The sequence below is a fragment of the Ascaphus truei genome, chromosome 14 (genome assembly GCF_040206685.1).
Source record: "Ascaphus truei isolate aAscTru1 chromosome 14, aAscTru1.hap1, whole genome shotgun sequence".
Classification (NCBI taxonomy): domain Eukaryota; kingdom Metazoa; phylum Chordata; class Amphibia; order Anura; family Ascaphidae; genus Ascaphus; species Ascaphus truei.
In genome coordinates, this window is record NC_134496.1 from 39778819 (window position 1) to 39806636 (window position 27818).

The window sequence follows — 27818 nt, forward strand, 5'->3', positions numbered from 1 at the left end:
CAGAGCCTGCAGTTACGGTCAGACCCTGCAGTGATGGTATGGTCAGGCCCTGCAGTGATGGTATGGTCAGGCCCTGCAGTGTTGGTCAGACCCTGTAGTGATGGTCAAGTCCTGTAGTGATGGTCAGACCCTGCAGTGATGGTATGGCCAGGCCCTGCAGTGATGGTCACGTTACAGAACAGAAAGGCCTCTTGGCCTTTACCTCTGTTGACAGCGGTTGCCATGCTTCAAACTCTGTGCCAGTCAGTGTCTTTACTCACTGAGCCACTCCCTCTCAGTGATGGTCAGGCCCGGCAGTGATGGTCAGGCCCGGCAGTGATGGTATAGTCAGGCCCGGCAGTGATGGTATAGTCAGAGCCTGCAGTGATGGTCAGACCCTGCAGTGACGGTCAGACCCTGCAGTGATGGTCAGACCCTGCAGTGATGGTCAGACCCTGCAGTGATGGTATGGTCAGGCCCTACAGTGATGGTCAGACCCTGCAGTGATGGTCAGACCCTGCAGTGATGGTATGGTGAGGCCCTGCAGTGATGGTCAGACCCTGCAGTGATGGTATGGTGAGGCCCTACAGTGATGGTCAGACCCTGCAGTGATGGTATGGTCAGGCCCTGCAGTGATGGTCAGACCCTGCAGTGATGGTATGGTCAGGCCCTGCAGTGTTGGTTAGATCCTGTAGTGATGGTCAAGTCCTGTAGTGATGGTCAGACCCTGCAGTGATGGTCATGTTACAGAACAGAAAGGCCTCTTGCCTTTACCTCTGTTGACAGCGGTTGCCATGGAGACGCGGAGGACCGGAGGAGCAGCTGCCAATCAGAGCCGCCGCTGCGGGTCACGTGATGCACAGGCTTAGCTTGCTGCCCTGGCTGCCTGCCTGTATTCTCCGGGAGGCGGCGGCGGCGGGAGCAGGTCAGCGGCTGGGAGCTGAGAACCGGGAACATGTTCGGCAGCCTGCTCCGAGACTTCGACGAGGACACCTTCTTTTCGTGAGTCATTCACTGAAGGGCATGGGCTGTATCGCCTCCATTTACATTTTACATTATGATATGTCAGTCCAGAAATGTGTGTATACAGTATATATACACACTGTACTAATATATATATATATATATATATATATATATATATATATATATATATATATACACACACACACACACACACACACTACTAATATATATATACTTCATTGTATATGGTGTATGTATGTATTTGCATGTTTTATATATAGATCTGCAGTGTCTACTGTCTGCCAAATTAAATGCATATTAAACACGGGAGTAAAACATTTGTTGTATACAATATTTAATCCCTAAGAACAGGAGAGGGAGCTGTAAGACTGATTAAATATATAATGGAACCTGGAACAGTAAACAAAAAATAGTGGTACCCAGCACCATCGTACTCTGATCACTGTGTGTGTGTGTGTGTGTGCGTGTGTATGTGTATATCAGTATATATATATATATATATATATATATATATATATATATATATATATATATATATATATATATATATACACATATATATACACATATATATACACATACACATACACACATATATATATATATATATATATATATATATATATATATATATATATATATATATATATATATACACACACACACACACACACACACACACACACACACACATACACACACACACTTCAATCTGCAAAAAATGTGTATTTAATAGTATGTGTGTACTTGGAGTCCCACTCACAAGCGGTCAAAAAAGCAGTACATCACCTATTTTTTGTGTATTTATTTGTCTTAAAGCAACAATCCAACATGTCTGTTTATTTTTTTAACTATTTTTTTGCAGAATGCCACCAGCGGTAAATGGCGCTATTTTTAGCTGCAGGGTCCCAATATAATTATCTGACACTTTTTTCTCCATTTTCGGAAATAAAAATGATCAGAGCAAACATTTCGTCATCTGGGGATGTCATTGTAGCTTCCTATTGTTAGGCGTCTGTGCCACCCTTTGTTAAATGTCTAGGATGGAACAGGGGCAGCTAAACCAGTATCAGTATCTGGGGAACCAAGGGGTTCCCCGGAGCTAAAAATAGCACAGTTAGGCTCCTGAAGCCCCCTCGGTTCAGAAAAGGCAAGTATGTTGTGTTGGTTATTACCCCTTTCTCTGTCACTGGTGCCAATACATTGTTTAGCATGTGTCTCAAACTGCACTGGCCAGGAAGCAGGTAAAGAGAAGTCCAATTATGATTCACTAATAACTTGGCTTATTTTTCGGAGTACTTGATACCAAATTAGTTTTTAATTTATGTACTTGCCTACCTACAACCTACTTGTCCAAGTGGACAGGTTACTGTACATTTTAGGTGCCCTCACCAATATTTTTAGCCTGCCAAGGGCAATAACTTCATAACATGAGTGAAGGAATCAGGGCTACAGAATAGTCTTCATACTTAAATAAGTGACCAGAGTGATTGGGAAAACTTGCCTTTCAGCACTAATTACCCACACCAGGATTTCCAGCCTATATTAGTATTGGTACACAAGGTCCTGATGCATCGCTCACCCATCCTGGAGTTGCAGTGACAGAGAGAAAGAAAGGCAGACAGACACAGAAAACTAGCAGAATAGTGTATTCTTAATAGTTATATTGCAATCATTTAAACTAAGAGGGGGGGGAGTAAACAGAGGCATGATATTAATATAGATAATATGGCACAGATTGTATAATATGACACCCATAGTACTGATGTTACAGAACAAAATAATGTTGGTAAACACTGATTTACATACCGTATGTGTTTAGCAGCTTAATCTGTATCATCATAACATAGTGAAAGAACTTCCTGTACTGCCAACTTTCTACAGGTTTCGGAGTTAACGTTTCTCTACTTGTATCTAAATCCTAATCACTAATGTTTCATTAACTACAGTAATTTAACTTCAAAACGACAGTTATTCAGTGTGAATATGGTGCTTGTTTGCTCCTTGAAAAAGCGCAGTTTGGCGTGAAACATGTGGGAGGATTTTTCTGCTTTTTGTATTCATCTGCATGTCCTGAATAAAGATTTAGTATTTTTGAAGTGAAACTTCTTTTTAGTGGCACCTAGGGAATTTTGATGGGGACAAATTTCGTTGATGGTAACGAAAAAGCGTAACAGAAGTGACGTCATGTCCATGTAATAGTTGTGCGTGGTAGAAGCGGCTGCCGGGTGCCACACATGCGCAGAAGTGCCGCGCATGCGCAGAGTCGGCTGTACGCTCGCCATTGTTATTAGAGGAATTCCCAGTGAGTATAAATACAGACGTGCAAATAGCAACATTTTTAGAAATGTACCCAAAAAAAAAAAAAACCGGGGTGTATGCCGAGCATGTGCGTTTCTAAGTCAAACTTCTTTGGGTTTTGTCACTGAAATTGTGTTTTAATTTTTATGATTTACATTGAAGGAAAAACTTTTGAGAGTAAGGGCATTTAGATACTTTACAATACAAAATATATGTATCTTACTTTAGTTATCATAAGTCAATTATATCATGTATTCAAAGTGATAGTATGGAAATTTCAACACAAAAATAAATTATGCTCATCGCTTTCATTGAATTAAAAACATCAACATCACAAATACAATTTCTGTGACAAAACACAAAGAAGTTTTACTTACAATGCGCGTGCTCAGCACACACAACCTTTTTTTTTTATACCGATTGAGTTCCCGCAAGATCTGTTGCCATCTGTGACCCTGGAAGTTTTGGATCATTCATTTGAATATGGTACTTTGTTTACTTTTTTCCTTCCCTCCTTGTCTATAGCAGTATCACGGGCTTTAAAGCTAGGAGTATGGAGTACCAATTTGTAGGAGTATCACCAGTGGTACTTGTAGCACTGGTTGGGAATCGCTGGATTGGAATACGTTTATAAAATGGATTGCTTGATTAGAATTATGTTAGATATTGTGATACCAGGTAGTTGAGTTTGTTTATGCCACAAATGTTACATGGTTCCCATGACAGCAGTTAATTGTGCGTTAGCTTGGCTGACAGGCATCCTGTGAGTGCTTTATAATACCTGGACTTGTTAGAGCAAATATTTATACTTCTTCATTATTATTTGTCATTGTTGACAAATGCTGAGCGCACAACTGTAGTTAAAATAAAGAATTGTTGTGTTTTTGATGTCATGAATATGAAAAATTACAAATACAGGGCATAGGGAGCCAGTAATAAAGTAAATACGTTATGTAAATTATACTCCAAATTTATATTAAAGAGAGAGTTAAATATCTTTCAATCAATATTATATAATGTGTAATAAAGAAATCTGGAGCAGAATTTTAAAAAAGCAAACGTTTATTAATCCCTCTATCAATATGTCGATACATTGTCATCCTTATTCTGAGCAGTTTTGCCTAAAAATAGGTAAAACTTGACATGTTACAGAGAATTTAAGTTTGTGTAGAAGAACAAGAGATGTTGAGATATAAGAGAGCTAAGCAATAACAGTTATGTTTAATTAAAGAATGTAGCACTGGGAAATTGAGTGCTGTATTGTATATTCAGGTTTTCCAATACAGTACTTCAATATATATATATATGTAATACTTTTTCAAGCTTTGTACTGCATATTAAACAAGCACACACAGCCCCTGTAAGCTCAGAACACAAACCCACCACACCATATATATATTAGTCAAAAAGTAGTGTTACTGAGATTGCCCTCATGTAATATTGCAATTGTCTTTTGTACTGTATATGCCCAGCTCTGCTTCTTTTCTAGGGCTGGGGTGTTCACTAAACAGAAACTAAGGTGTAATTCTATATATCACTGGCAACTCCAGAGATCATGGGCCACCAACAAATCCCATTTTCAGGATATCCCTGCTTCAGCACAGGTTGCTCATTCTTTGACTGAGCCACTGATTGAGCCACCTGTGCTGAAGCAGGGATATCCTGAAACGTGACCTGTTTGTGGCCCTTGAGGACTAGAGTTTTCCACCCCTGATAGATCCAGTTTTCTACTCAGTGAAGTATTTGGCTTTCTGCTTTTGAAAGTAAATTCAAATCAGACTTCAGCACTGCCACAAAACGGAATGGTTTATTGTACGTGTGCCAACTGGGATCCTGTGTTTGTTCAAAACACCTGTTAACTTTTTAGTTTTTTTTTTAATATACACACAAACCAGTAACTAGAGCACACAAATGCAATGCTTTATTTACTTGCATGTCTGCAAGTGTTAAATTGCAAACATACTGATTGCAGTACAACATTCACAGTTTAGATGACTGGTTTGTTAGCTCCATCTCATATAGAAACGAGTATATTTATCCAAGTGTACAAGGGCTAGCAAGAGGTCATTCTGGCTTCGCAGTAACCCTAGATGTAAGTGAAAGATGTGTTCTAAGTATAAAGTGAACGGAAAGTGTTGATGGAAGAGTAGTGACAGTGTACTGTGCACTTCTTGGATGCAAATGCAAAGTCCTTCATCCAACAAAAGCAATGGAAATCCCCCTCCTAATCTTATTTATAAGCGGGACAATGTACCTAAAGACACCGCTGTTGGTAAACAAGTTGATAGTGTAGAGGATCAGTTCAATTCATGTATGTATGTATGTACTGGCAGATTACTCCCTGTCCTGAATTGAATACCAATGACTTAAGGTACCTAAGATACTAAGTAATACAATGATTTTCACTAGTTATAAAAGACCCAGTGCAGGGTCAAATTGGCACTCACTGATTTCTGCCATTACCAGAGACAAATCTTAACTACAATAATACTCCTCTGTTCCAGATTCATATTATTTCCTGCGTCCATTCCTTTAGTGAGCAACAATTTCCTCTTATTTCCCCAGTTTCAGGGCACGATCTCCTCTTCTAATGTATTATTCTCGGAAACGTGTGTGTGTGTATAGATATCTGTACCCACACTATTGGTATACACTCCCACACACACCTTGTGTAAAGCGCTGTATACACTGTGGGCACTTTGTAAATTTATATTTGCGCACGCACGCACACACACTCTTATATCACTAACATTCAGGAACCATTTAACACATTAAGTCATAAATCGCATACTGCACAGGGGGGAGGGATTGGCTTCAGTCACACATACATTCCAAGTAAGTAAAACCCTTTCTTGCTTTATCCATTGTAACACCACCGGAAGAAAAGATCAGTGTATCACGAAAGCTCGCACAAATAAAGCATTTTGTTAGCCACAGAACGGTATCGTCTATTCTTTTTTGATTATCGACATTTCCGGTCACACGTGTGACTGGATTTTGCCCGCCGGCGGGGTCCTGTGGCGGCGCGATCGGGTCCTCGGGCTTGGCGCATGCGCAAATGAATACTCCGGCCAGAGATCCCGGTGCGCATGCGCAGAGGTCTCGGCACACAGTGAAGCAGGGTGTCTGGCCTGCAGGGTAGGGATGAGTGGTGTCAGGTGGGCTGCTCTGCCTCCCAATCACCGGACCCCTTCTTTGCTCGCCTACCCCAGGCCTGTCTCCCTGCCCGCATGGGCACCAGAAGGGAACGTGGGCCAGAGGGGGACGCGCCGTGGTGAGTACACGCCAACCTTGTTCCTCCAGCCCCGGGGAGCAGCCACGTGGCCCGGGGGCATGGGGTGGGAGGAAGCTCTGCAAATGCTGCCTGTGGACCTCCCAACGTGGAGGGCATCGAAAAAGGAAGCAGCACCCTGTGCAGGGAAGCAGGAAGCAGCGCCTGGTCAAGATCAGTCATCCACCCAGTCAGTCACCCATCCACCCAGTCAGTCACCGACTCAGTCACCCAAGTCAGTCACCCAAGTCAGTCAGCCACCCACCCACCCACCCAGTCAGTCATTCAAAGGTCAGTCAAGGGTCCCACCCACCCAGTCAGTCACCCCACCCAGTCAGTCACCCCATCCAGTCAGTCAGTCAGACTAGTCACACACTCACACACTCAATTCTTATTAGGAATTTATTCTATTTTTAAAAGTGGGGGCGGGGCTAGGTGGCGAGTAGATTTTTGGGTGATTTGTCAAGATATATATATATATATATATAATCAAAAAATAAATAGATGATACCATTCTGTGGCTAACGAAATGCTTTTATTTGTGCGAGCTTTCGAGATACACTGATCTCTTCTTCCGGCGATGTTACAATGAATGAAGCAAAAGGTATACTTAAAAACAGTGTCTCTTGGAATGTTATCTGTGCTGTTCCTTCCCCCGGTGTGGATGAGATTTATGGCTAGAGGTGTCAAAAGGTTAATGAAAGCAAGTGCAGAAAGAGTGTGTATGTGTATCAGTGTGAATAAAAATGAATGGGGAGCCCACAGTATATACAGTGCTTTACACAAGGTGTGTGTGGAGTGGGAGTGGATATAAATGGTGTGGGTGGGTGTGGAAATGTGAGAGTTTGTAGCACAACTAAAAGTGTGTGTGGATACTTAGTGGTCCCTATTGGTGTATAGGGATGAAAAAACAAGGAGTATTAGTATGTGTGAGAGACAGCTGTGTGTGCATACATATAGCACAGTGTGTACAGACATGGCCTATAGCGCTCATGGGACGAGAGTTCACTAGTGTAAGTAATGACTCATAAAATTTCGATCTCTGTTTAGGCCACTGCTAAGTGTCCCGAACAGTTGCATAAATTTGTATTCATGCAACCGTCTCTCTTTCTGGGTTTTAAGATTACCTTTGAGTATGGCAACCCTCAGATCGTTCATCTTATGGCCAGAGTCAGAGAAATGTTCGCCAACAGGACTGTCTCTTGTACTGCGTGTGATGTTGTGGCGATGCAGGTTCATTCTCTGTATATATATATATATATATATATATATATATATATATATATATATATATATATATACGCAAACCCACACCCACACCCACATATATACATGCACACAAACACATATATATATATATATATATATATATATATATATATATATATATATATATATATATATATATATATATATATAGCGCACGGACCATAGTGTATGGCCGGGGCCATGGTAAAAAATACAGCGCTGAGCCGTGCTGACGTTCATGCTCTCCTGCTCAAGCAGGAGCTTTTTTGTGCCCTGGCATGTGTGTCAGTGAGCGCGCTTCAGAGACGGGGCGGGAGGCGGGGCTAGTGCACCACATCACGGTGCTCATGTCACGGGTTGCCATTGTCGGCTGCAATTCCACACGCCTCCGCACGCTTACCAAAGCCCCACACATGCCGGATGCAGGAGGTAAGTTTCCTGGCTCAGCGCTGTATTTTTTTACCATGCCCCGGGTCTAAGATTGCTACACATTTATTACAAAATATGGGGAAGGGGGGGAAAAAGCTCACTCACAAACAAACAGAATAAAAGAGCAATATGTGAACATTTAAGTCACCGCCTGCTGGAATAGGTACTTCAAGCAGATCCTCCACTTGTGTCCATTCAGCAGAAGGTAGAATCAGCTGTCTGCTCGTAGTAAGAGCTGAACTTCCGGATACACACGAGGGACGTTTCCTGAGTCCCGACAGCCTGAGCGCAGTAAGCCTCCCACACCGCTAGCCAATTTAGCAAGGACAAGGTCTTGCCAGGTACCGTCCCACAAAGATTGCGCTGCCTGCTTCTGTCCTGACGCGTTTCGTCTCGTCACGAGACTTTTTCAAAGGCAATAAATCATGAGACACTCGGGATATCATATATAGTGGCGGGTTGCTAGTCAACCCGTTTCTACCACCGGTGTTGTTAGAATCACTAATTCCCTGCATTAAAATACTGAACCTGAAGTATACATATACAATAAGAGTTATACACAATCAAAAAATACTATCAGAGCAAATATATAATGACTTGCTATCATAGATAATTATTAGCAATTATATATATTCTCTCTCATATCACTAACATATATCACTAACATATATCACTAACATATATCACTAACATATATCACTAACATATATCACTAACATATATCACTAACATATTTCACTAACATATTTCACTAACATATTTCACTAACATTCAGCGACCATTTAACACCTTGAGTCATAAATTGCATACTGCACAGGGGGAGGGATAGGTTTCAGTCATAGACAACATTCCAGGATACACTGTTTTTAAGTAAAACCCTTTCTTGCTTTATCCATTGTAACACCGCCGGAAGAAGAGATCAGTGTATCTCGAAAGCTCGCACAAATAAAAGCATTTCGTTAGCCACAGAACGGTATCGTCTATTCATTTTTGATTATTAAGTTTGGCTAACACGGTACAGATACCTCTACAGACACACCTGTTGTGAGTTTAGTTTTAATGATTTAAGTGTCTGTGAGCTCATATTTGTTGGGACCACAAAACTGTAAAAGAAGGCAGCAAAAACAAGAGAAATATGAGTTCATACCAATCTGAATACAATATTTGTTGTGGAAAAGTCACAGTAGTGACTGAAGAGTCCTTGAAAAATTGATGTTTGGACCTCTACTAAACATTTTATTAAAGAATGCAGAACTGGAAATCATTTGCAGCTGTAAGGGATAGCAACATATTTTTACAACAATTGTTTGTCCCGCCAACATTAATCGGCCTGACTATAATAGCACCAAAGGGAACTGTTAAGAATGCGGTAAGCAAAATAAAATGTAGTAATGCAGAAATAATTGTACGCTCTTTCATAAGGTCAGCAGACAAAAATGGTAAGAAATAACACTGATGTTTCTTCCTTCCTTGTGCTGACTTAACCATCTTATAATTGATTTTGTCTGTACGGGGGATGGAATTCTAATTTTCTTTTACTACCATCTTGGAAAGTTGGCAGACGCTGTGTGAACTCTTTTGGAGAAGACACGGGAATGCCATTTCAGTTACAATGATTAACAGTTACTGGCAAATGTCGTTTGTAAATATTTTCATGATAACCATTTGGCTGGGGATTTGAACGTTTTCTGTGCATTGGCGTTTGATCAGTCCCTATAAAGATACATTGTAACATTTCCTCTATAACAGTTTAGCGTTCACGTGAGGCCTCTGCAACTTCCATTTCCTTGTCTTCTGCAATGCGGTGTCAAATGACGCCACCGGGTCACATGACATCACAGTGTCATTTGACACCAAAGGTAAGGAGGGGGGCACGAGCAGGGAAGGAGAGCGGGCGGGGGGGGGGGGGGGGGCTGGTGCAGCAGGGAAAGTTTGCACCCCCAAGATATAGAGGACCTGACTGATGGAGGGATAGGTAACTTCTCCGCTCAGAAAAAACTCAAATGTTGCTTTTTGACCAATGCCAAAATCCTATTGATGAACGCAATTATATTAAAGCAGGTGGCCATGAATTTCCGATGGCCGCTAAGATTTAGGGTGGCTTTTTGCATGTGTATAATTTCTGTTGGTTGTAGCATATGGCCTTTTGTACGAGTGGGATTCAGTGAGCCAAGTTTTTCAGTTGGCAGCCTAGCCCCATACATACTCATTTAATAAAAATATCACTTGTGAGCACATTCACATGTCTCAGACAGGTCTTCAGCCCTGCTGTTCCCCGTTATCTCTTGGCATACAATGTTTCCACTGCAGCCAGGTATTCTGGGTAATCACATGCAAATGTGTCCAGTGTCATCTTTTGCTTTTAATCCATTTTAACATGGGACCCCTACAAGCGTATGCATGCCGCATTACACGACTTTTCAGCACTGCCTGGGTTAGAGACGTGTATAGCCAGTAAACCTGGTCTAGGATGTTTGGCCGTGACCAAACCACTGCTGACGCTCCACCACCACCATGTCGCCGCTGATGAAGCTGAGACACGTCACCGCTTCACATTTCGCTGCAGGGCACCTTGCTGCTTTAAATTTCTCCGCCATCTTTAAATGTCCTGTTGCTGCTACATCACCATGTGTGAACGTGCCCACTAAGCAGGACGCTCGGCGCACCCTCCAGTGCCGGCAAAATATGTTTTAGTAAATACAATAATGTAATAAATGAATCTGTACATTTTCTTGCGACAAGGGTGGGAGCGGCTGTAGAACATTTCAAGATGGTGGCGAGGTGCCCTGTGGCGAATTGGGACGCGGCGACATGTTCCAGCGGTGGGTTTTATCAGCAGCAACATGGTGGTGGTGGCAGGGCGCCAGCAGCGGTTTGGACGTGACCAAACATCCTATTCCACAGTAAACCTACCTACCCACAGCAGTTTCAACCTTTTGTGTCTCATCAGTGTGAGGCTGGTTATACTGGCTTTGCAATATGAAGCTGGGATAGGTTTCAACCACACATTAAAATAAAAGTTATGGGGTAAAATAGCGACAACCACCATACATCAAATTAAAAAACACTTGTACGGTGGATGTTTTTAGTCACTTTTGTACCCATCATTTTATATTATATATATATATATATATATATATATATATATATATATATATATATATATATATATATATATATATATATATATATATATATATTTTTTTTTCATGTAGAGGTATCACTGTTTTTAAGTTATCCTTTCTTGCTTCATTCATTGTAACACTGCTGGAAGAAGAGATCAGTATATCTCGAAAGCTCGCACAAATAAAAGCATTTCGTTAGCCACAGAACGGTATCATCTATTTATTTTTTGATTATATATATATATATATATATATATATATAAAATAAAATGCTGGGTAAAAAAAGTGTGTGTGTGTGTGTGTGTGTGTGTGTGTGTGTGTGTGTGTGTGTGTGTGTGTGTGTGTGTGTGTGTGTGTGTCGTTGATACTCATTTAACAAACTTCAATTTGATAATTAACCCAATAAACTTGTAAATACTTCGTAATAATCATTCATTTGGTTGTTTGTTTTTTGCATTATGTCTTGTACACCATATCTTCTGTCGCGTTGCATACACAACTGGTGCTATTTGAATAAAAACACAATACAGCACTAGAACAAGGGATCATACAGTACTTCTAATCTAGAGGTTAGTACAGGATTATTCTTTGAGTTATTGCATATGTTCTCTCTTTTACTAACAGCCCGTCAGTTAGTCATAAATTGTGAATGAGAGTTGTGACTAATTAAAGACAAGTGACGAACAGATATATCCCGAGTACTGTGGCGTACAATTTTAAAACTAGATTTTCAGCTTTACAAGCTTAGTAAAGAGGCTTTATGGGGTTTTACGTGGCTGCATTTGAATACTTTTTTGAAACAAGTGTCTGATCAGTCGAGACATCTTTGAGACATTTTGTAGTTTCAACTTATGATTGGGGAGAAAAAACGATCGAATATTGTCCACTAGTAACTGCAATTAAAATGTTTTTTATTTGTTGAATAGGTAGATGTTGGCATGTTATGCACTGGTTTGGCCCTTAAAATAAATAGTGTTAAAATTAGAAGGGCACAGATTTCTAGACAGGACAAGTTAGTTCTTGAAACTCAGACTGCATCTAAAAATACATTTGTGAAAACATTTAAATTATCGCATGTCTGAGAGAAGTGAAAAGGTAATCTAATTTAATGTTGTCACATTTTATATATAATAAATATCTAATTTAGTTATTTATTCTGCTCTTTTTAAAGAAGTCAAAACAATATATGTATCCCATGTTGATTACACGATGCATTCTTGGGGGGGGGTGTTTATGCTAAACTCTGCTTAAATCACAAAAGTATCACAAGTCCGGTGCTGTGATGGAGTCTGCGACTAAAGCTGCAATGCCCCCTGAAGTTTGAAGTTTGAGTTTAACTCCTGTAATGCAAGGATCTCCCCCCATCATGTCATGGTCTATAAAAATATCATAATAAGAAAGTTAATCTCTAGCTTCTGAAGTTACCATGGTAACCGTTACACTGCAGCGGACTCTGGGGAGAGCTCCATTTGAAGCTCCCGGACACTTCATATTTTAACTGCTTATATCTCGTGAACGGAGCATCATATTTAAAAAATAGAAGCCGCGTTGGTGGCACATACTTCTGCTTTTAAAGCTGCAGTTCAGTCTTTTTTTTTAAATTAATTTTTTTACTTCAATAGTTTCATGTGGGCAATCTCTAATTACCTAAAGAACGGCATAGCTGCCGGTCAATTTGTGCTCAGTCTATTGATCGGCAAAGTTTGGCGACATCTTTAAATATGGGGAATGTAAATCGTTGCTATAGGAACAAGCAGGCTTGTTAAAATAGAATACAAGAAAATTGGTCTTTCAAAGTTGTTTTTTTTTTTAAAAACAGAAAATGCTAAAAGTATTTTTTCTTACTACAGAACTGATTTATTAAAAAAAACACACATGCAGGATATTGCCTGAACGGCAGCTTTAAGGCACAGAAAGGTTTGTACATTGAAAGTGAGGCATGTTTCCTGGCTGCGTTCGTTGATGAATCAGTTATTTCATGAAGCAATATTAATTCTTAATGTTGTCTTCCTGACGTGCAAACTGTAAAGCACAAACAAGCACGATGTATCCATTCGGTTGCATAGTGTTCATTATGTTAATGTTCTTGGTTTCTTTTCCAATTCTCCCAGGGACCCCTTTACTGCGCACCAAGAGCATGTGCGGCAGATGATGAGAAGTTTCTCTGATCCTTTTGGACGGGACCCATTCCTCCGTATCACAGATGGCAGATCACAGGGTCGCAGAGGGCACAATGATTCCCAGGTGTCGCTGAGGGAAGATCACAGAGTACGTTCTTTCCAAGCAGTTCTTCAATTCACGCCGCTGTCATCAGCTAAGACTTTATAGTCATAATAGTTTTAACTATGTGATTGCTAGCGTATGTTTGCTCGTATGGCACTATAAAGTCACCTTTAACTGCCCTGACTAGCTTTTCTCCTCACTGGGTAAGAAACTAAAGCTGTTCTCTACCAGTGCTACTTCTATAATAGTTTACCGCCAAACAGTTGTTAATTCTACTCTCCATTTAACTGTTTTAGCTACCTGGCAAGGCAGATGATTCCCACTACAGACACATTCTTAGCTCAGTTGAGCCTCTGTAACAGATGTCCGTGCCTATACTTTCACTGTGTAACTGTTAAAAGCAAACTTGGCTTTATTCCATTCGCTATATTTAACACCCCAGTTTACTGTACTCTGTAATTCTGTTGCATTGCAGTTTGTTTAGTTGCCTGCAGAATAAAGAAACCGGAGTGCAGACGCGTACAGTATTTGACAGTATGGAGAAGCACAGTTTAGCTGTTATAATTTTTATGTTTGCAACAGAGAAGGGGTTAATCTCCGAGGCAATATGAACCCACTGGAATCTTAGACCAAGAATAAAGACACCACAGGGGGTGATGGAACGGTGCCAGTCTCAGACACTGTAATCTGAACTTAGATATGTGAGGCTCAATAAATGTGGCTTTAGAAGAACCAGTCATCGGCAGGTCACAAGGAAGCTGCCAAGTTTCATCTCTTTCTGGCATCTAACATATGAACTGATATAGATGCAGTAAATCATTTTGAAATACACTTTTTTTTTTTGTAATTTAAAGCAGCAATCCTCGCTCCCCACTGCCTTGGTTTTTTATTTTTTTTTACTGCATGGGAACCGTTTGGTGCCCACTGAGCTGAACCGCGCTATTTCCAGATACCCCACCAATTCCCAGCGTAGTTACCGGTGTCTCTGCTCCCTCCAGGGCAAACATAATGGCACCAGACCTTGCGGGTCCCGCGTGCTAATGGGAGGCCGCAGCGTCATTGGGCTGCAGCTTCCTGCTTCACAGCCATTTAAATCGCTTAAGAAAAACCGTAACACTGGTAACTTCCCCAGTAAGTATATCGTGAACCAGGGGCCCCTGCAGCTGACAATAGCATGGTTCAGCCTCGGAGGCAGTGGTTTACCATTAGGCCGAGTAGGCTGTAGCCTAGAGCAGCAATGTTTTGGGGAGAAAGTGTGTCTGTCTGTCTGTCTTAGGCCTGGGACATGGTCAGCGCTTATGCGCTGAGCCGTGCTGCTGCTCGGCACTGAGCCCCTGCAGCTGCAATGAGAGCGGCTTTAGCAGGGGCTCGCGCACGCGTCAGCACGCTTGGGGAAGCGTGTGTCTGACGGCGTTTTGAAATTTCCCCGCTTGCTGGAGTGCAGGGCCGGTCACGTGAACGGTTCGCCCAATGAGGGCGAACCAGCTCCGTGACGTCACTGGCCCGCCCCCGGCCCTCCCCCGGATGGCGCGCTGTGTAAGGCCAGGGAAAGCACCGCTTTCCCTGAGCCTCAGCGCGCCTCAGCACGTTTTAAAGGCACTATGTCCCAGGCCTTAGGCCTCGGGCATGGTCAGCGCTTATGCGCTGACCCGTGCTGAGGCGCGCTGCTGCTCGGCACTGAGCCCCTGCAGCCGCAATGAGAGCGGCTTTAGCAGGGGCTCGCGCACGCTTGCGGAAGCGTGTGTCTCACCGAGTCTTCAGATTTGGCACTCGCCGGAGCGCAGGGCCGGTCACATGAGCATTCGCCCAATTAGGGCGAACCAGCTCTGTGACATCACTGGCCCGCCCCGACACGCCCACAGACGGCGCGCTGTGTAAGGCCAGGGAAAGCACCGCTTTCCCTGAGCCTCAGCGCGCCTCCGCACTGTTTACGGCATTATGTCCCAGGCCTTACCTTTTCCAGGCGCGGGCACCCTCCTGTAGCGTTGCATCGTCATGGCGACAACGCAGCGTTACATGACGTCACTAGTCTAGGGCGGAGGGCTGCCCACAGCCTAAGGGCGGCAAAATCGTAAGTTCGCCCCGGTTCGAATGCTGTAATAAAAATAAATGTCATTTAGGCGGGATTGCTGCTGTAAAGCTCTTGAGCCACATAAAGTTTATTGCTGTTCAACAAGGTTCTCCTTAAGGTTAAAAAAAAAAAAATATATATATGTGTGTGTGTGTTATATATATATATATATATATATATAACACCAAAAATGTATTATGCTCTCATGGTTGCCCTATAATTTGCTGACTCGCTTGGTAAGCCACTGTACATTTGTGTCTTGCTCTTGTGTTATGTTGCCAATTATGTTTGGGAAGTTGATAAAACAAAAATAGGGTGCATTTGCTGTTTTCATTACTTATACAGTACACCCAATAATTTAGTATTGATGCAAGATATGTTATAGTTTCTTAAATATACGTTATTACAGGCTGATTCAATAGTCCTAGTTCTTGGGTACATTGGCTGCATTCTTTGCTTGCTGCAGATATCAGATTTTTTTTGTTTTTTGTAATGATGTTCACGCAGGATTCTAAGTAACTGGGTTTGACGTCCTCCACCAATTTCTATTGCCATCATGTCTGTGGTTCCACAGGGATATTGATATGAATTGATGCTTTTCTTTCAGGCCTCCAGTCTCTCCCATATGCCTTTTGATGCTTTTACTGGCATGGTTAGTACACTCGGATGGCTTGTCCTGTAGTTCTTGTCAGTAGATGTGACCTTTTCATACACTACTAACTAATGCTTTGCTTCATTTTCATTTTGGGCTTTTGCAATGTGCAATTTCAGGGTGTTTTCCAGCAACCCTTAAACACAGTTCTCTAATGCAGGGGTGCTCAACTATAGTCCTCAAGCCCCTCCCTCCCCCTAACAGGTCAGGTTTTCAGGTTATCCCAGCTTCAGCACAGGTGGCTCAGTCAGAGGCTCAGTCTTTGACTGAGCCTCTGATTGAGCCACCTGTGCTGAAGCAGGGACCGATTGAGTCACCTGTGCTGAAGCAGGGATATTCTGAAAACCTGACCTGTTGGGGGAGGGGGGGGGTTGAGTACTGTGTCAATGTTTGCAAACTCACAAACATGGGTTCATTTGATAATGAGAAGTTTATTGCAGAGTATGATCATACACATTCAAAAGTCTATAAGACTCTCTGCCAGGGAGTGTCCAAACAGCCTTTTTATACATTTTTGTATTCCTTTGTTCAAAATAGGTTACCAGGCAGAATATGCTAACCACTCCTTAATTCTTAAACCAATCATTTTACAGATTATTAAAACCATGGTTAAAACTAGATTAAAACAGTTCTCTATAGGAACCAGACACTTCTTGTTACCAGGAATGTGGGCGTTACATCAGACACAGTCATAAATCTACTGTGAGCAAAACACATTCAAACCACACACTCACTCTTACACACAAAATGGAAACCGAAAACACAACAGACAAAATGGAAACAGAACATCGCCTTCAATCCTTCTCCAGAGACCCCCCCCCCCCCCCCCCGGGTCCATTTCAGCAACATCAACAGTATATTCATTTCAGCAACATTACTTCATCAACTGTAGTTGACACCCCTGCTCTAATGCACCTATTGAGTTCTATTAAAGCGTTGAATACAGTAGAGGTGGGAAAGGGGATTAATTGCGTCAGGGACAGAGCAAGAGGCATCTTCTTGCTTGCGGGTTGTTCCGTTTAGTTTTACTTGATTGCGTAATGAAACTTGCCTAACACAAGAATGGAATGTCCTATAAATTGCCTTTGAAATGTTTACTAAATCTACCTTACTAATGTCCTTCTCAAAAGTAGTACACTGTAATCAAAACAAACTTGCCTGCTTTTTAATAAGGTAACATTATGCTAAAATATTACAACTGGTCTACAACAGAGCAACCTTTTGTAACTAGCGTAACAAGCGTTTTCTCTGCCCTTCGCTCGCCATGTCCCCCTCAGAAGGCTAATAAGGATGGGAGAGATGGGGGCGCATTGCCTATACAAAGAGGAACAATCACACTTGTGTAGTTACTCCAGTGATCAGTGTTGTACAGTTATGTAGAAGTCTTGAACCCACGATATTGGTTTCCAGCCGGTCCTACACCTGGTCTGTGCCTTCTTGTCCCCTGTAGAAGGGAAGATGAGGACACAATCACAATATTGACAGTAATGTAGATGTATAGATATCTTTATATCCTTACGTCCTTCATGTGATCGTGCACCAACTTCTATATCAACTATGAATCAAATATTTATCTCAACATATTGCATCCTTTCAGTATATAATGCATTTGCTTATGGGTCTTTTTGCACAACACTACTAACTTACTTAATAAGGAAGTATACAAAACGCATGTCTCTTTGGTTGGTTTTCTGCTACCTTGTGAATGCTGAGTGATTACATTCGCTGTTAGTTGTTTGAGTTTGTTATGGGTGAAGATGTTTTTGTAAATTACCTGTACAGACATTCATGGACTCTTTTTTTAAAATCATTTTCATTATTTTTTAATGTCTTGGGGTGCTTTAATGATAATAGGACAATGTAAGAGTTTGGTTACACAATGTCCTTTTGGTTATCTGAAATTCCCCACCAATCTCCAACTGTGAGCATAGGACACACAAAAGCTCCATGTTCGATTTAAGCTACAGTCAACTCTAAATGTTTTAAAGATCAGCTTAATTTGTTATTTTAACCTAATAAAGAGCCATTTTTCCTTCCCTAGCAGACTACTGATTTCAAGGATTCTTTCCACTCCGTGGACAGTGAGCTGGCAAGCATGCGTAACAGAATGATAGATATGCACAGACATGTTGTAAGTTCTTTGTTTTCGAATTAAACTCTTTGACCAACAGAGAGTGAATGAGAAAATTAAGACTTTCCCAATACTGTACATTGTAATAGCTCAGTTTCAATGTGAAGAAAATTCGTCACAAAACCACATTCAGGATGTGTTATTTATATTGTTCTCCGTTGACCACACAACATTTTTGGTTTCGGGTTTTGTCAATCCAACCATGGAAAAAAAAACCTTGGTGTTTGGCAATCAGGCCGTGTGTCTTTCAGCTGCACAGTGGGTTTGAAAATGTCACCTGTTGCATTTCCAGTCCCGCTTTACAGCTGGTGCCAAGTGAATCCGTATTCGTATGACCTGATGAAGCTGGGGGTGGTGAACTCCAGTCCTCAAGGGCCACCAACAGGTCAGGTTTTCATGATATCCCTGCTTCAGCACAGGTGGCTCAGTCAAAGACTTGGGGGCACAGGTGGCTCAGTCAAAGACTGAGCCACCTGTGCTGAAGCAGGGATATCCTGAAAATCTGACCTGTTGGAGGCCCTTGAGGACTGGAGTTGCCCACCCTTGTGATAAAGACTCTCCATGCACTGTTTCTCCTGACGATTGCTGGTCAAAACCTTTTTAGTCTTCCTGGAATCATCTCCTAACTGCCAAAGAAACGTCCTGTCTAAACTTTCCAAGAAACCATTCACTCTCTACCTGATCTTGGCTTAGACACACAGCTTTTTCTTCCTCTTTTTTTTCTGCTGTATTACTTGCTAAAAAAAGATTGCCCTTAACATATGCTCAATTGTAGCCTTATCCCATTTTTGGTCATGACCCAAGGTCTGAGGTGCATATGTGTACATCAGCCAAGTCTATATCTGAGCGATTCCTACTTTAATACAGTAATATTATCTGCTTTCTAATGCTGCATCTTCAGTATATAAAAAAAAATATTCTAATCTTCACTCGCACACAAGACACACTAGCCCTGGGATCATCGTACTATAATCGTGCTGTGGGCTCACAAGCTCAGCTCTGCCCTTCCAGGAACGTACACACACCAAAACAGCGGGGCATGTGTATAATAAGCAGCACTTAACAGAGTGACAGCCACAAAGGTCAGATTAACCTCGCATCGTTGCCGCCGGGCCATATATTTAATAGCGCACATCTTAAACGGTGAAGCCGTGCAAAACCATATCGGTGTTACTGTAGTAAATAAAGCCCATGTACTAAAGTTACAGTGCACAATGGGAATACGTGTCTGTACGTGCTTTTATCATTTCACATTCAGGGTTTAATTCCTGCTCTGTCTAAGACAGGGGTGGCCAACTCCAGGCCTCAAGGGCCACCAACGGGTCAGGTTTCAAGGATATCCCTGCTTCAGCACAGGTGGCTCAATCAGCGGCTCAGTCAGAATGACTGAGCCACCTGTGCTGAAGCAGGGATATCCCTAATACATGGTCTGTTGGTGGCCCTCGAGGACTGGAGTTGGCCACACCTTTTTGGGTTGCTTTACCAAATAAAATAGTTTAAGCTCTGTAATTCGGGAATGCCAAAGACCCTTTCATTAGCCAGCAAAGTGACGAGCGTCTATTACAGTTGTAAAAAAATGGATTCATTTTTAAAGTTCAATAATGTTATGTTTTTACAGTGCGTGATAGATGTACGTTATATATATATATATATATATATATATATATATATATATATATATATATATACACCAACACAGAAAAAAAAATCCCCAAAGTAGCACTCTAGTATACAAAAAATATCAAAATGTATTAATCACATACAGATATAAATCATTAAAAAGGAGCAGTGGTATGAAGTGGAATGCAGCAACAATAAGCTTATACATATAAATACCACAAATCATTAGGGGGAACAGAAACTGAACCTGGGATAGGGAGATGTGTGCTGGAAAGCAGTGCTACACTGCATGAACAATGAATTAACCCTTTACGTGAAAGTGTATATATATATACTTTATTTTCTGATTTACACGTACTTAAGCGCAGAAAGTTTTTGTTCTTTCATGGCGTTGGGCACCACAAATGAAGATGGCTATCCTTTTGTATTTGTTTAAGTTTTCGTTGTTTTTGCCTGTCTCAGGAAGGACTATCGGAGAGACCCGACACACACTCATTCAGGTCTTCGTCAGTTATGACATATTCCAAGACTGGAGATGAACCTGCAAAGGTTTTCCAAGCTACAAGTCAAACCCGCAAAGCTCCTGGGGGTGTGAGTATCACTGAGCGTCCACAGTACTGTTCTCATCCTATTCTTAAAGCCTAAAATAAAATTCAAGGCCAATGACAGGCTACACAGTAAGAGAGCATGACCATAAAGTGTTATTGAATAGCAAAGAATACAATAACAAAATACATATGTTTCTTATTCTAACTTGTTTAACAAGATAGTTTATGCCTTCTGTAGTGATTGTGTTGCCATGGCACCAAGGACATATGAACTCGTATGCCCACGCACATACCTTTCAGTTGCTTGCATAATGTTTCATTTAAAGATGGCCTTTAGTTGCCCTTCTTGCAGCTGTTGTACTTTATACCGTTAAGACATTTTAAATGTAAACCCTGAAGCAAGGTTAATGCCCGTTTCTGTGCATGCAGAAAATAGCACGCTGCCAGTCATCCGGGCTGAAAGAAGCATTCGGTTATCAAACGGCTCTAATAATATACCTATGAGTGCAGCAGCAGCCAAGAATTTCCAGTCAGTCAACATGCCAGTGTAGTAATTAGTTGCTGTTTCATATAGAAAGTACAGGCACATGCTTATTATCCTGTTAGTAGAGTGTTTAAGGCCTTGTGGGTTGTATTTTTAGGTTAAGCCTGGAGATGGGAGTCAGGGACATAAAATAAATAATTTAAGATTTATTTTTGTATATTTTGGTTCAGTTTTCCTAGGGTTAAAAAGATAAAGTTGTCTGTTCCTAACATTCATTAATCCCGTTTTGATGCTGTGGGTCTGTTCATCTCATTCGTGTGGTATCATTGAGAATCTTTGTGTATTGAGAGGTCTCTTTTGCGGGGATTGCAATAAGGAATTGCAGAAGTTGTTAAATGAATTAATCGCCCTCTTGACGGTGTGATTTATTTGATGATAACCAAACCCCTTCACTACTCAAAAAGTAGATAAAAACAAACCCTACACTTTGTGTGCCATACAGATTAAAGAAACAAAGAGATCAGTCAGAGATTCCGAAAGCGGGGTTGAAAAAATAGCTGTTGGACATCACATTAAAGATCGGGCCCATGTCGTCAAAAAGTCGAACAACAAGAAAACGGGGGATCAGGAACTCAACCAGGAATTCCTCAACCTGGATGAATGTGAGTCGCAAACATGTAGAATTAAAAGGTTTCTTCTAGAAAAGATAACAGGCCTTCAACTACATACTATGAAGCAGTCCTCCCCTAACTCAGGAAAATGTAGGCCGCTTTTATGTTTGATAAGCATTTAATGTGAAGGTGAACTAAAGTTTTAGTTTTCAATCAATTTTTGGCCAGAACATAGCTAAACTCTCGCTGTTTTTGGAATTGTTGCAGAATAGATGTAGAATTTTATCAACTGAAATATGTAATAAATTGAATTGTATGAATTTTCTGCTCAGTGTAACTATTGAGCTTATTTTTTTTGATTGACATCTATCGCAAACCATGAAACTCTTCTGCATTTGTCCACGAGCTACAAGGTGATATGTGGCCCCCCGCTGCTTGCTGTTAATGGGTGACGCACTTAAACAATGACCATGTTGAACATGAATAAATGAACCACCAATAAATTACTGTGTTTAAAAAGACTTTCTGTTTTTCCATTGATGCCTTTGCTATTTATTAGTAACAAAACATGAGATAGGTATAGCTAAGGTGATATTTCACCTTGTGGACTGAATTGCTAAGCATGCCCATGTTGTGTCTCTGTGATACAGCGGAAGCCCCATTGTTTGATGATGAATGGCAAAGAGAGATTTCCAAGTTTATGCCAACCGGAAGAAGATCACGTATAGATGCCCCGAAACACAAAAGTGTCCACAGTGCTGCATTAACGGGACCTGCACATGTATCAAGAAGGTGAGATTGGGGGGTCCAAAAAAATTTGAATGCTGTTTGAAGAAGCATGTTCAATTACAACGCTGACTGCGTAGCTTCAAACTTCAAGGGATAAAATGACAGACCCAGATTACCCTGGCAGCTTTGTTTCAGAACATGTTTAGTAAAACGTTTGAGTAACTAGATTAGGGGTCGCCAACTCCAGTCTTGAAGGGCCACCAGCAGGTCAGGATTTCAGGATATCAGTCTTTGACTGAGCCACCGATTGAGCCACCTGTGCTGAAGCAGGGATATCCTGAAATCCTGACTTGCAGAAGCCCCTTGAAGACTGGAGTTGGCCACGCCTGGATTAGATCCTCAAATCAAGGACTGTTTTACAAAGGGCTTTTTACAGAATGAGTCCTACTTTTTTTTAATCGAAAGATTATGCAACTAGGACTACCAACAACTCTGGCATGCCCCCCATACCCCTCCCCTATTACTATATCCTAGAAATGGAGCAGGGATGTTTAAAGCAGGAGTCATCGTGGCTTTTTTAAATGTATTATTTTTGTGCAATAGGATTGGAGCAGGTCGTCCGCGGAACGGAACCGCGTTAATTTCTTCTCCGGAGACCACCTACTTCCTGAGATACGTACCTCCATATGGGGTGCCGTTACCTCTCTTAGAAGCCCTGGCTTGGTTCAAAATATGGCTGCTTTAAATGTCCCGTGGTGCAAATAGGAAGCCCTGAAGTCATCCCTGGTGTCTTCCTATTGGCCCGCGTGACCGGGACATTTAAACTGAATTCCGGCACCCCCTATCCCTACGGAGGCAAGTATATCCAGGTACCTGGAGCTGAAATCAAACGCAGTTCAGCTCCAAAGACCTCTTGCTTCAAAATAATAATAATATATATATTTAATTAAAGCAGTGCGAACTGCTCCTTTTTAAATAAATTACAGAATGAATTCAGGATATGAATAAAAGTAGTCAGGAAGTTGAAACCGACCTTGAAAACTCGCCTACATAATAAGTCATTTCCACAGCACCTTCTGTCTGTTTGTATCCCAATATACTGCTTGGCAAGCCCTGTGGAGCAGGCTTTCCTTACAACTTTTACATCTATATCTGTTGCACTTGTCCCTATTTATATTATACTTTTTGCATTATGTCTTGTACACTATATCTTCTGTCGCGTTGCATACACAACTGGTGCTATTTGACTTAAAAACAAAGCTAGAGGTTAGTACAGGATTATTCTTTAGTGGTATAGGCTCTGAACAGACTCCTAAGCAGAAGTGTATAGATATATATGTATAGTGCCAGCAATATACGCAGTGCTTTAAAGTACTGATATAAGAACACAAGGAATTTTAAAATATATCAAACATACAAGAACATGGTAGGAAATTGAATCCTTGCCCCAGAATCCTTTACGTCCAAATAAAATAAATAAAGGGTTTGGATACCCTATCACAAGTAGGGATATTTAAAGGAGAAATCGGCCCCGATCTGCTAACAAAATGTAATGTTTTTTTTTGTTTCAGGGAGAGGTCCATCACAAAAATAGCCTTGTAGGAATTTCGGGAAGACCAAGTGTTTCTGCAGGGCACCTTCATGTGAAGGACCCTCTGTAACTGCGAACAATAAATGAGACATTGACGCGCATTTCTTTTGTTTTGCATTTTATTTAGAGCAGCTATCAGTGCTGGATAAGACCGATCTCTCTTATGATGGAGTCACCGCGAGTGTTGGGGAGTGGGGGGGGGGGAACCTGCCTATCATGCTCCGTCATATAACCACTGATATCCACACTAATGTGCATCAGAAACAAACCCCTTGGCTGCCAGAGAGGCCAGCAATGCTTCTCTCTGTCGTGCTTTGCAGGCCTTCCTGGCCGGTGCAGGATGTTTCGCCGCGTCCAAAATGTCGCCGGTGTTTCGCCGCAGGTACATTTCACCGCAGGACACTTTGTCACGATGTCCGCTCCTGTGCCGGTCCGTCGTCCAGCGCAACACACCCGACCTGACAAGCCACGTCTGCCGCGCCCACCCGCACAACAACTGCATGTTTAATGTTCCGCACGAAAACGCCACCCTGCTTAGACAGGTCACTCCGACGCGCCATCTTTAAATGTCCCACGGGGGGAACATTTAAAAATGCAGTTGTCGGAGCAGCAGACCGGGCTTGGCTTGTTGGTAGGGTACGCGGCGGACTGGACATCGCAGTGAAATGTCCCGCGGCAAGCTACCCTGTGGTGGTGTCCCGGCGGCATTTTGGTCGTGGCAAAATATCCCAATCCATTTCTGGCAGCAAAGGGGTTAATGTAAATGTTGTACGGCATAAGCAGGGATCTCTAACTCGGTCCTCAAGGGCCACCAACAGTCCAGCTTTTATGGATATCCCTGCTTCAGCACAGGTGGCTCAGTCGACAACCACTAATTGATCCACCTGTGCTGAAGCAGGGATATGCATAGAAGATTGACTGTTGGTGGCCTTTGAGGACTGAGTTTGAGATCCCTGCTTTAGAGCTGTAGAAATTCTGGGAATCGTTCCTCAGTCTCCCAGCTGCAAACCGAGAGCAACACAAACTGTTTTTCCTTAATAAATCTGGTGCAGTCTTCTTCCAACCAAAGTCGGTTTCTGGGTGCTAAAGCTGGTGCCATATTTTTGCAGCTGGTAGACTTTGATAAACGACCCTATCTGTTTATTACTTAACAACATTAGTTGCACAGGCTTGTATATTAGCTGTTTTGTGTGTTTGTTTTTAGGCCAGTGATTCATCTTGCAGTCTGCAATAAAACTTCGCTCTGAAACTTCCAAACGATATTTTAATGAAGCAGAAAAAGTAAACCGATATTTCTCTGTTGATTTGTTAAACACAACAGCTATGTGATACATCATCATAAACCTTTGTGCAACCCCGCAGAAATGTATGAACTGTTACTATGCAACCATAAACATTTTTGTGATTGTATCTAAGGAGGATAATAAAAGCAAGTTCTTTATAAGAATGTAGCAACTTTTGAATGTAGGTTAGTGACTTAAACTAATTTTTCGCTTGAAGAAGTACAGCAGGTAATCAGTGAGTGTTTATTACAAGTGATTTGTAACATCAGGAGCAAAACACTTTGCATGTTGTATACATTGTCCTATTTCAAATCTTTTGTACTGTGTAAGTGACCATGTGCATTTTAACATAACTAAAAGATGGAAGTAATTGCAGAGAAAATCAATTCCTGGTGAGCAACAAGACCTGGTAATGGTAATACTCCATCTACTGCGATTGTTGGAGTACAGATGTAGCCAGCTTTGTTTTACCTACGGATAATGCAGAATATTGGGTTTGATGCAGAATATCGGTATTTCCATAGAATTTAAAGGCAGCGATAACGCAGAATATCACAACCTATGCTACCATAACGCAGGAGAAATAACCCTCGCTACATCTGTATCCTATGGCGTCCTTTGCATCATCACTTAGAATGTATTGTATCATCACTTGTGCAGGTGAAGTGCAAGCAAGATGATGTGTGTGTACTTTAGTACCCTACAGCTTGAATATGTCCATATGTAACAATCTGTATAAAGCTTGGAATACTGGCCAGTCTGTCAATATGATAGGCGCAAGGTTGCACAACCCTTTGTTCAGCAGCACATCACGTGGAATAAAAAGGGGCTGATTTAAACAGTTGTGATCGTTTTGTAAATGGCCGAGCTGTTATTCGTTTGACCTGTCTGACTTTTGTTTTCCTTTGCAATAACATGTAAGACATTTTGATGAAACTTGCATTAGATCCAGACCAGTGACTGCATTAAGCTCCTTTACTACGAGAGGGGCTCTGGGTGCATTGCAATATCCATAGGGGTTGAAATAACCTTTATCATGGACTGAGGGTATATACTTATGTTTCTGTTTTTAGATTTTATTTCTGTAATATTGCAGAATAAATTTCCATATACCTTTTTGACACTGTTCCTTGAGTGCTTTTGATATGTTCATTCAGTACGGGTACCTATGTAATGAGCTTGATCATAGTAAGGAGGGTGGGCTATAGATTACCTTCTCCTGCTGCCATCCGCAACCACCAGTGAAAGGCCAAGCACCTATGGATCCCACCGGAGAGAGGCAGGAGCCAGACCCCAAGAATCAGACACCAGAACGTATACAAATATATATATTATTGCACCGGAATCAATATCCCCAAAACACGGTTTGGTTTAAAGCTAGGTCAACAATCAATGAAGAAATAATTTCAGAGTGAGTTGTGGGTAATTCAGCGAGCTCCCATTCAATGCAATAGGAGTTAAAGCAGCAAAGCGTCAAATCTTGTATGTTTTTTTAATTTTTTTAATCAGTTCTGTAGTATTGGATAATACAACTTTTTTTTATTATTATTCAACTCTTAATGCTATGTTTAATGAGTTTTAAAGCATCTATCTCTATAGCTGGTTTTAGCCTACCTGCCCAGCAGTGCAAGGTTATTGAACCACTGCAGAATTGAGTCAATTTTTGTAGCTCTCTGTCATCAAACAAAGGGCCGGTGTGTACAGTAATATTTCCACGTTTCATTTTGCTCCCACTTTGTTTTTTCTGCACTGAATAAATTAGTTGCCATGTCTGTTAAGGTCACAATATCCATTGGCGTTTTAACTACAATGTTGGAGGCGTCAGAAAAAGGGTTTTAAAGAGGCAATCCAAGCAATATCCTACATGTGTTTTTATTTTTATTTATTTTTTAAATACAAATCAGTTCTGTAGTATTAGATACTTACTGCATTTAAAAATGGCATTAAGAGTTGGATACTATTTTTTTTAATGAGTTTTAATATACTGAATATCCTTTGATTTCTATATCAGGTATAGCACTCTTCCCCAGCAGTGCAAACACTTTGTAACACTTTCCTGTGTGTGATAATTTGTTGCTAAATTTCCCAGCAGTTTGAGCTGCAAACTGTAACAATAGATAATGTTACCTTAGGCCGCGCTTATAGTGACGTTGACCGATGACGTCATCTGTCGCCACCCGCGAAAGTTGTAGTTTTACTTTTAGCGACGTCGCTGGCGACAAGGCCAGTGACGTCACTAAAAGGGGCGGGCCGCGCAATTTGATTGGTTTAGAGACAGTCACATGTGGCGACTGTCTGTAAAAAATAAAATTTACCCGGCTTCAAAATTTTTAGACGCTCTGTCGCTCCATCGCCGTCGCACTTGCTATAAGCGCTTGCGACAGAGTCAATTCATTTGTTTTGGAGCGACGTCGCATCGCCGTCGCAAGGCACTATAAGCGCAGCATAAGTAACAGAAGGCTACATTGTAGCTGCTGAGTTACACTGACTGAAGCAGTCTGTGTTAGGCTGCGCTTATAGTGACGGCAACGCGAC

General features: G+C 41.5%; 1 protein-coding gene across 8 annotated transcripts; it reads left to right on the forward strand.

The window, feature by feature from the left end:
* Nucleotides 1-819: 819 nt before the first annotated feature.
* Nucleotides 820-26404, forward strand: MLF1 (myeloid leukemia factor 1). Of its 8 annotated transcripts, none has more exons than XM_075570563.1 (8): nucleotides 830-981; nucleotides 13452-13608; nucleotides 16242-16286; nucleotides 18328-18417; nucleotides 20500-20628; nucleotides 21572-21731; nucleotides 22331-22472; nucleotides 23981-26404. In XM_075570563.1, exons 1-8 carry the CDS (start codon nucleotides 935-937, stop codon nucleotides 24009-24011), a joined length of 801 nt encoding a protein of 266 aa, XP_075426678.1. In that variant the 5' UTR covers nucleotides 830-934; the 3' UTR covers nucleotides 24012-26404. The 8 variants fall into 8 exon arrangements, with proteins under 8 accessions (XP_075426681.1, XP_075426682.1, XP_075426685.1 ...); XM_075570564.1 differs by having other exon boundaries at nucleotides 18331-18417; XM_075570566.1 differs by lacking the exon at nucleotides 13452-13608 and having other exon boundaries at nucleotides 820-981.
* The last annotated feature ends 1414 nt before the right edge of the window (nucleotides 26405-27818 follow it).

Bases quoted from the DNA above. Each gene is read 5' to 3' on its own strand.
- MLF1 (XM_075570563.1), top strand. From the start codon at position 935: ATGTTCGGCAGCCTGCTCCGAGACTTCGACGAGGACACCTTCTTTTC. The intron at 13,609-16,241 runs GTACGTTCTTTC...CTTTTCTTTCAG, and splicing joins CGCTGAGGGAAGATCACAGA to GCCTCCAGTCTCTCCCATAT. The intron at 20,629-21,571 runs GTGAGTATCACT...TGTGCCATACAG, and splicing joins CCCGCAAAGCTCCTGGGGGT to ATTAAAGAAACAAAGAGATC.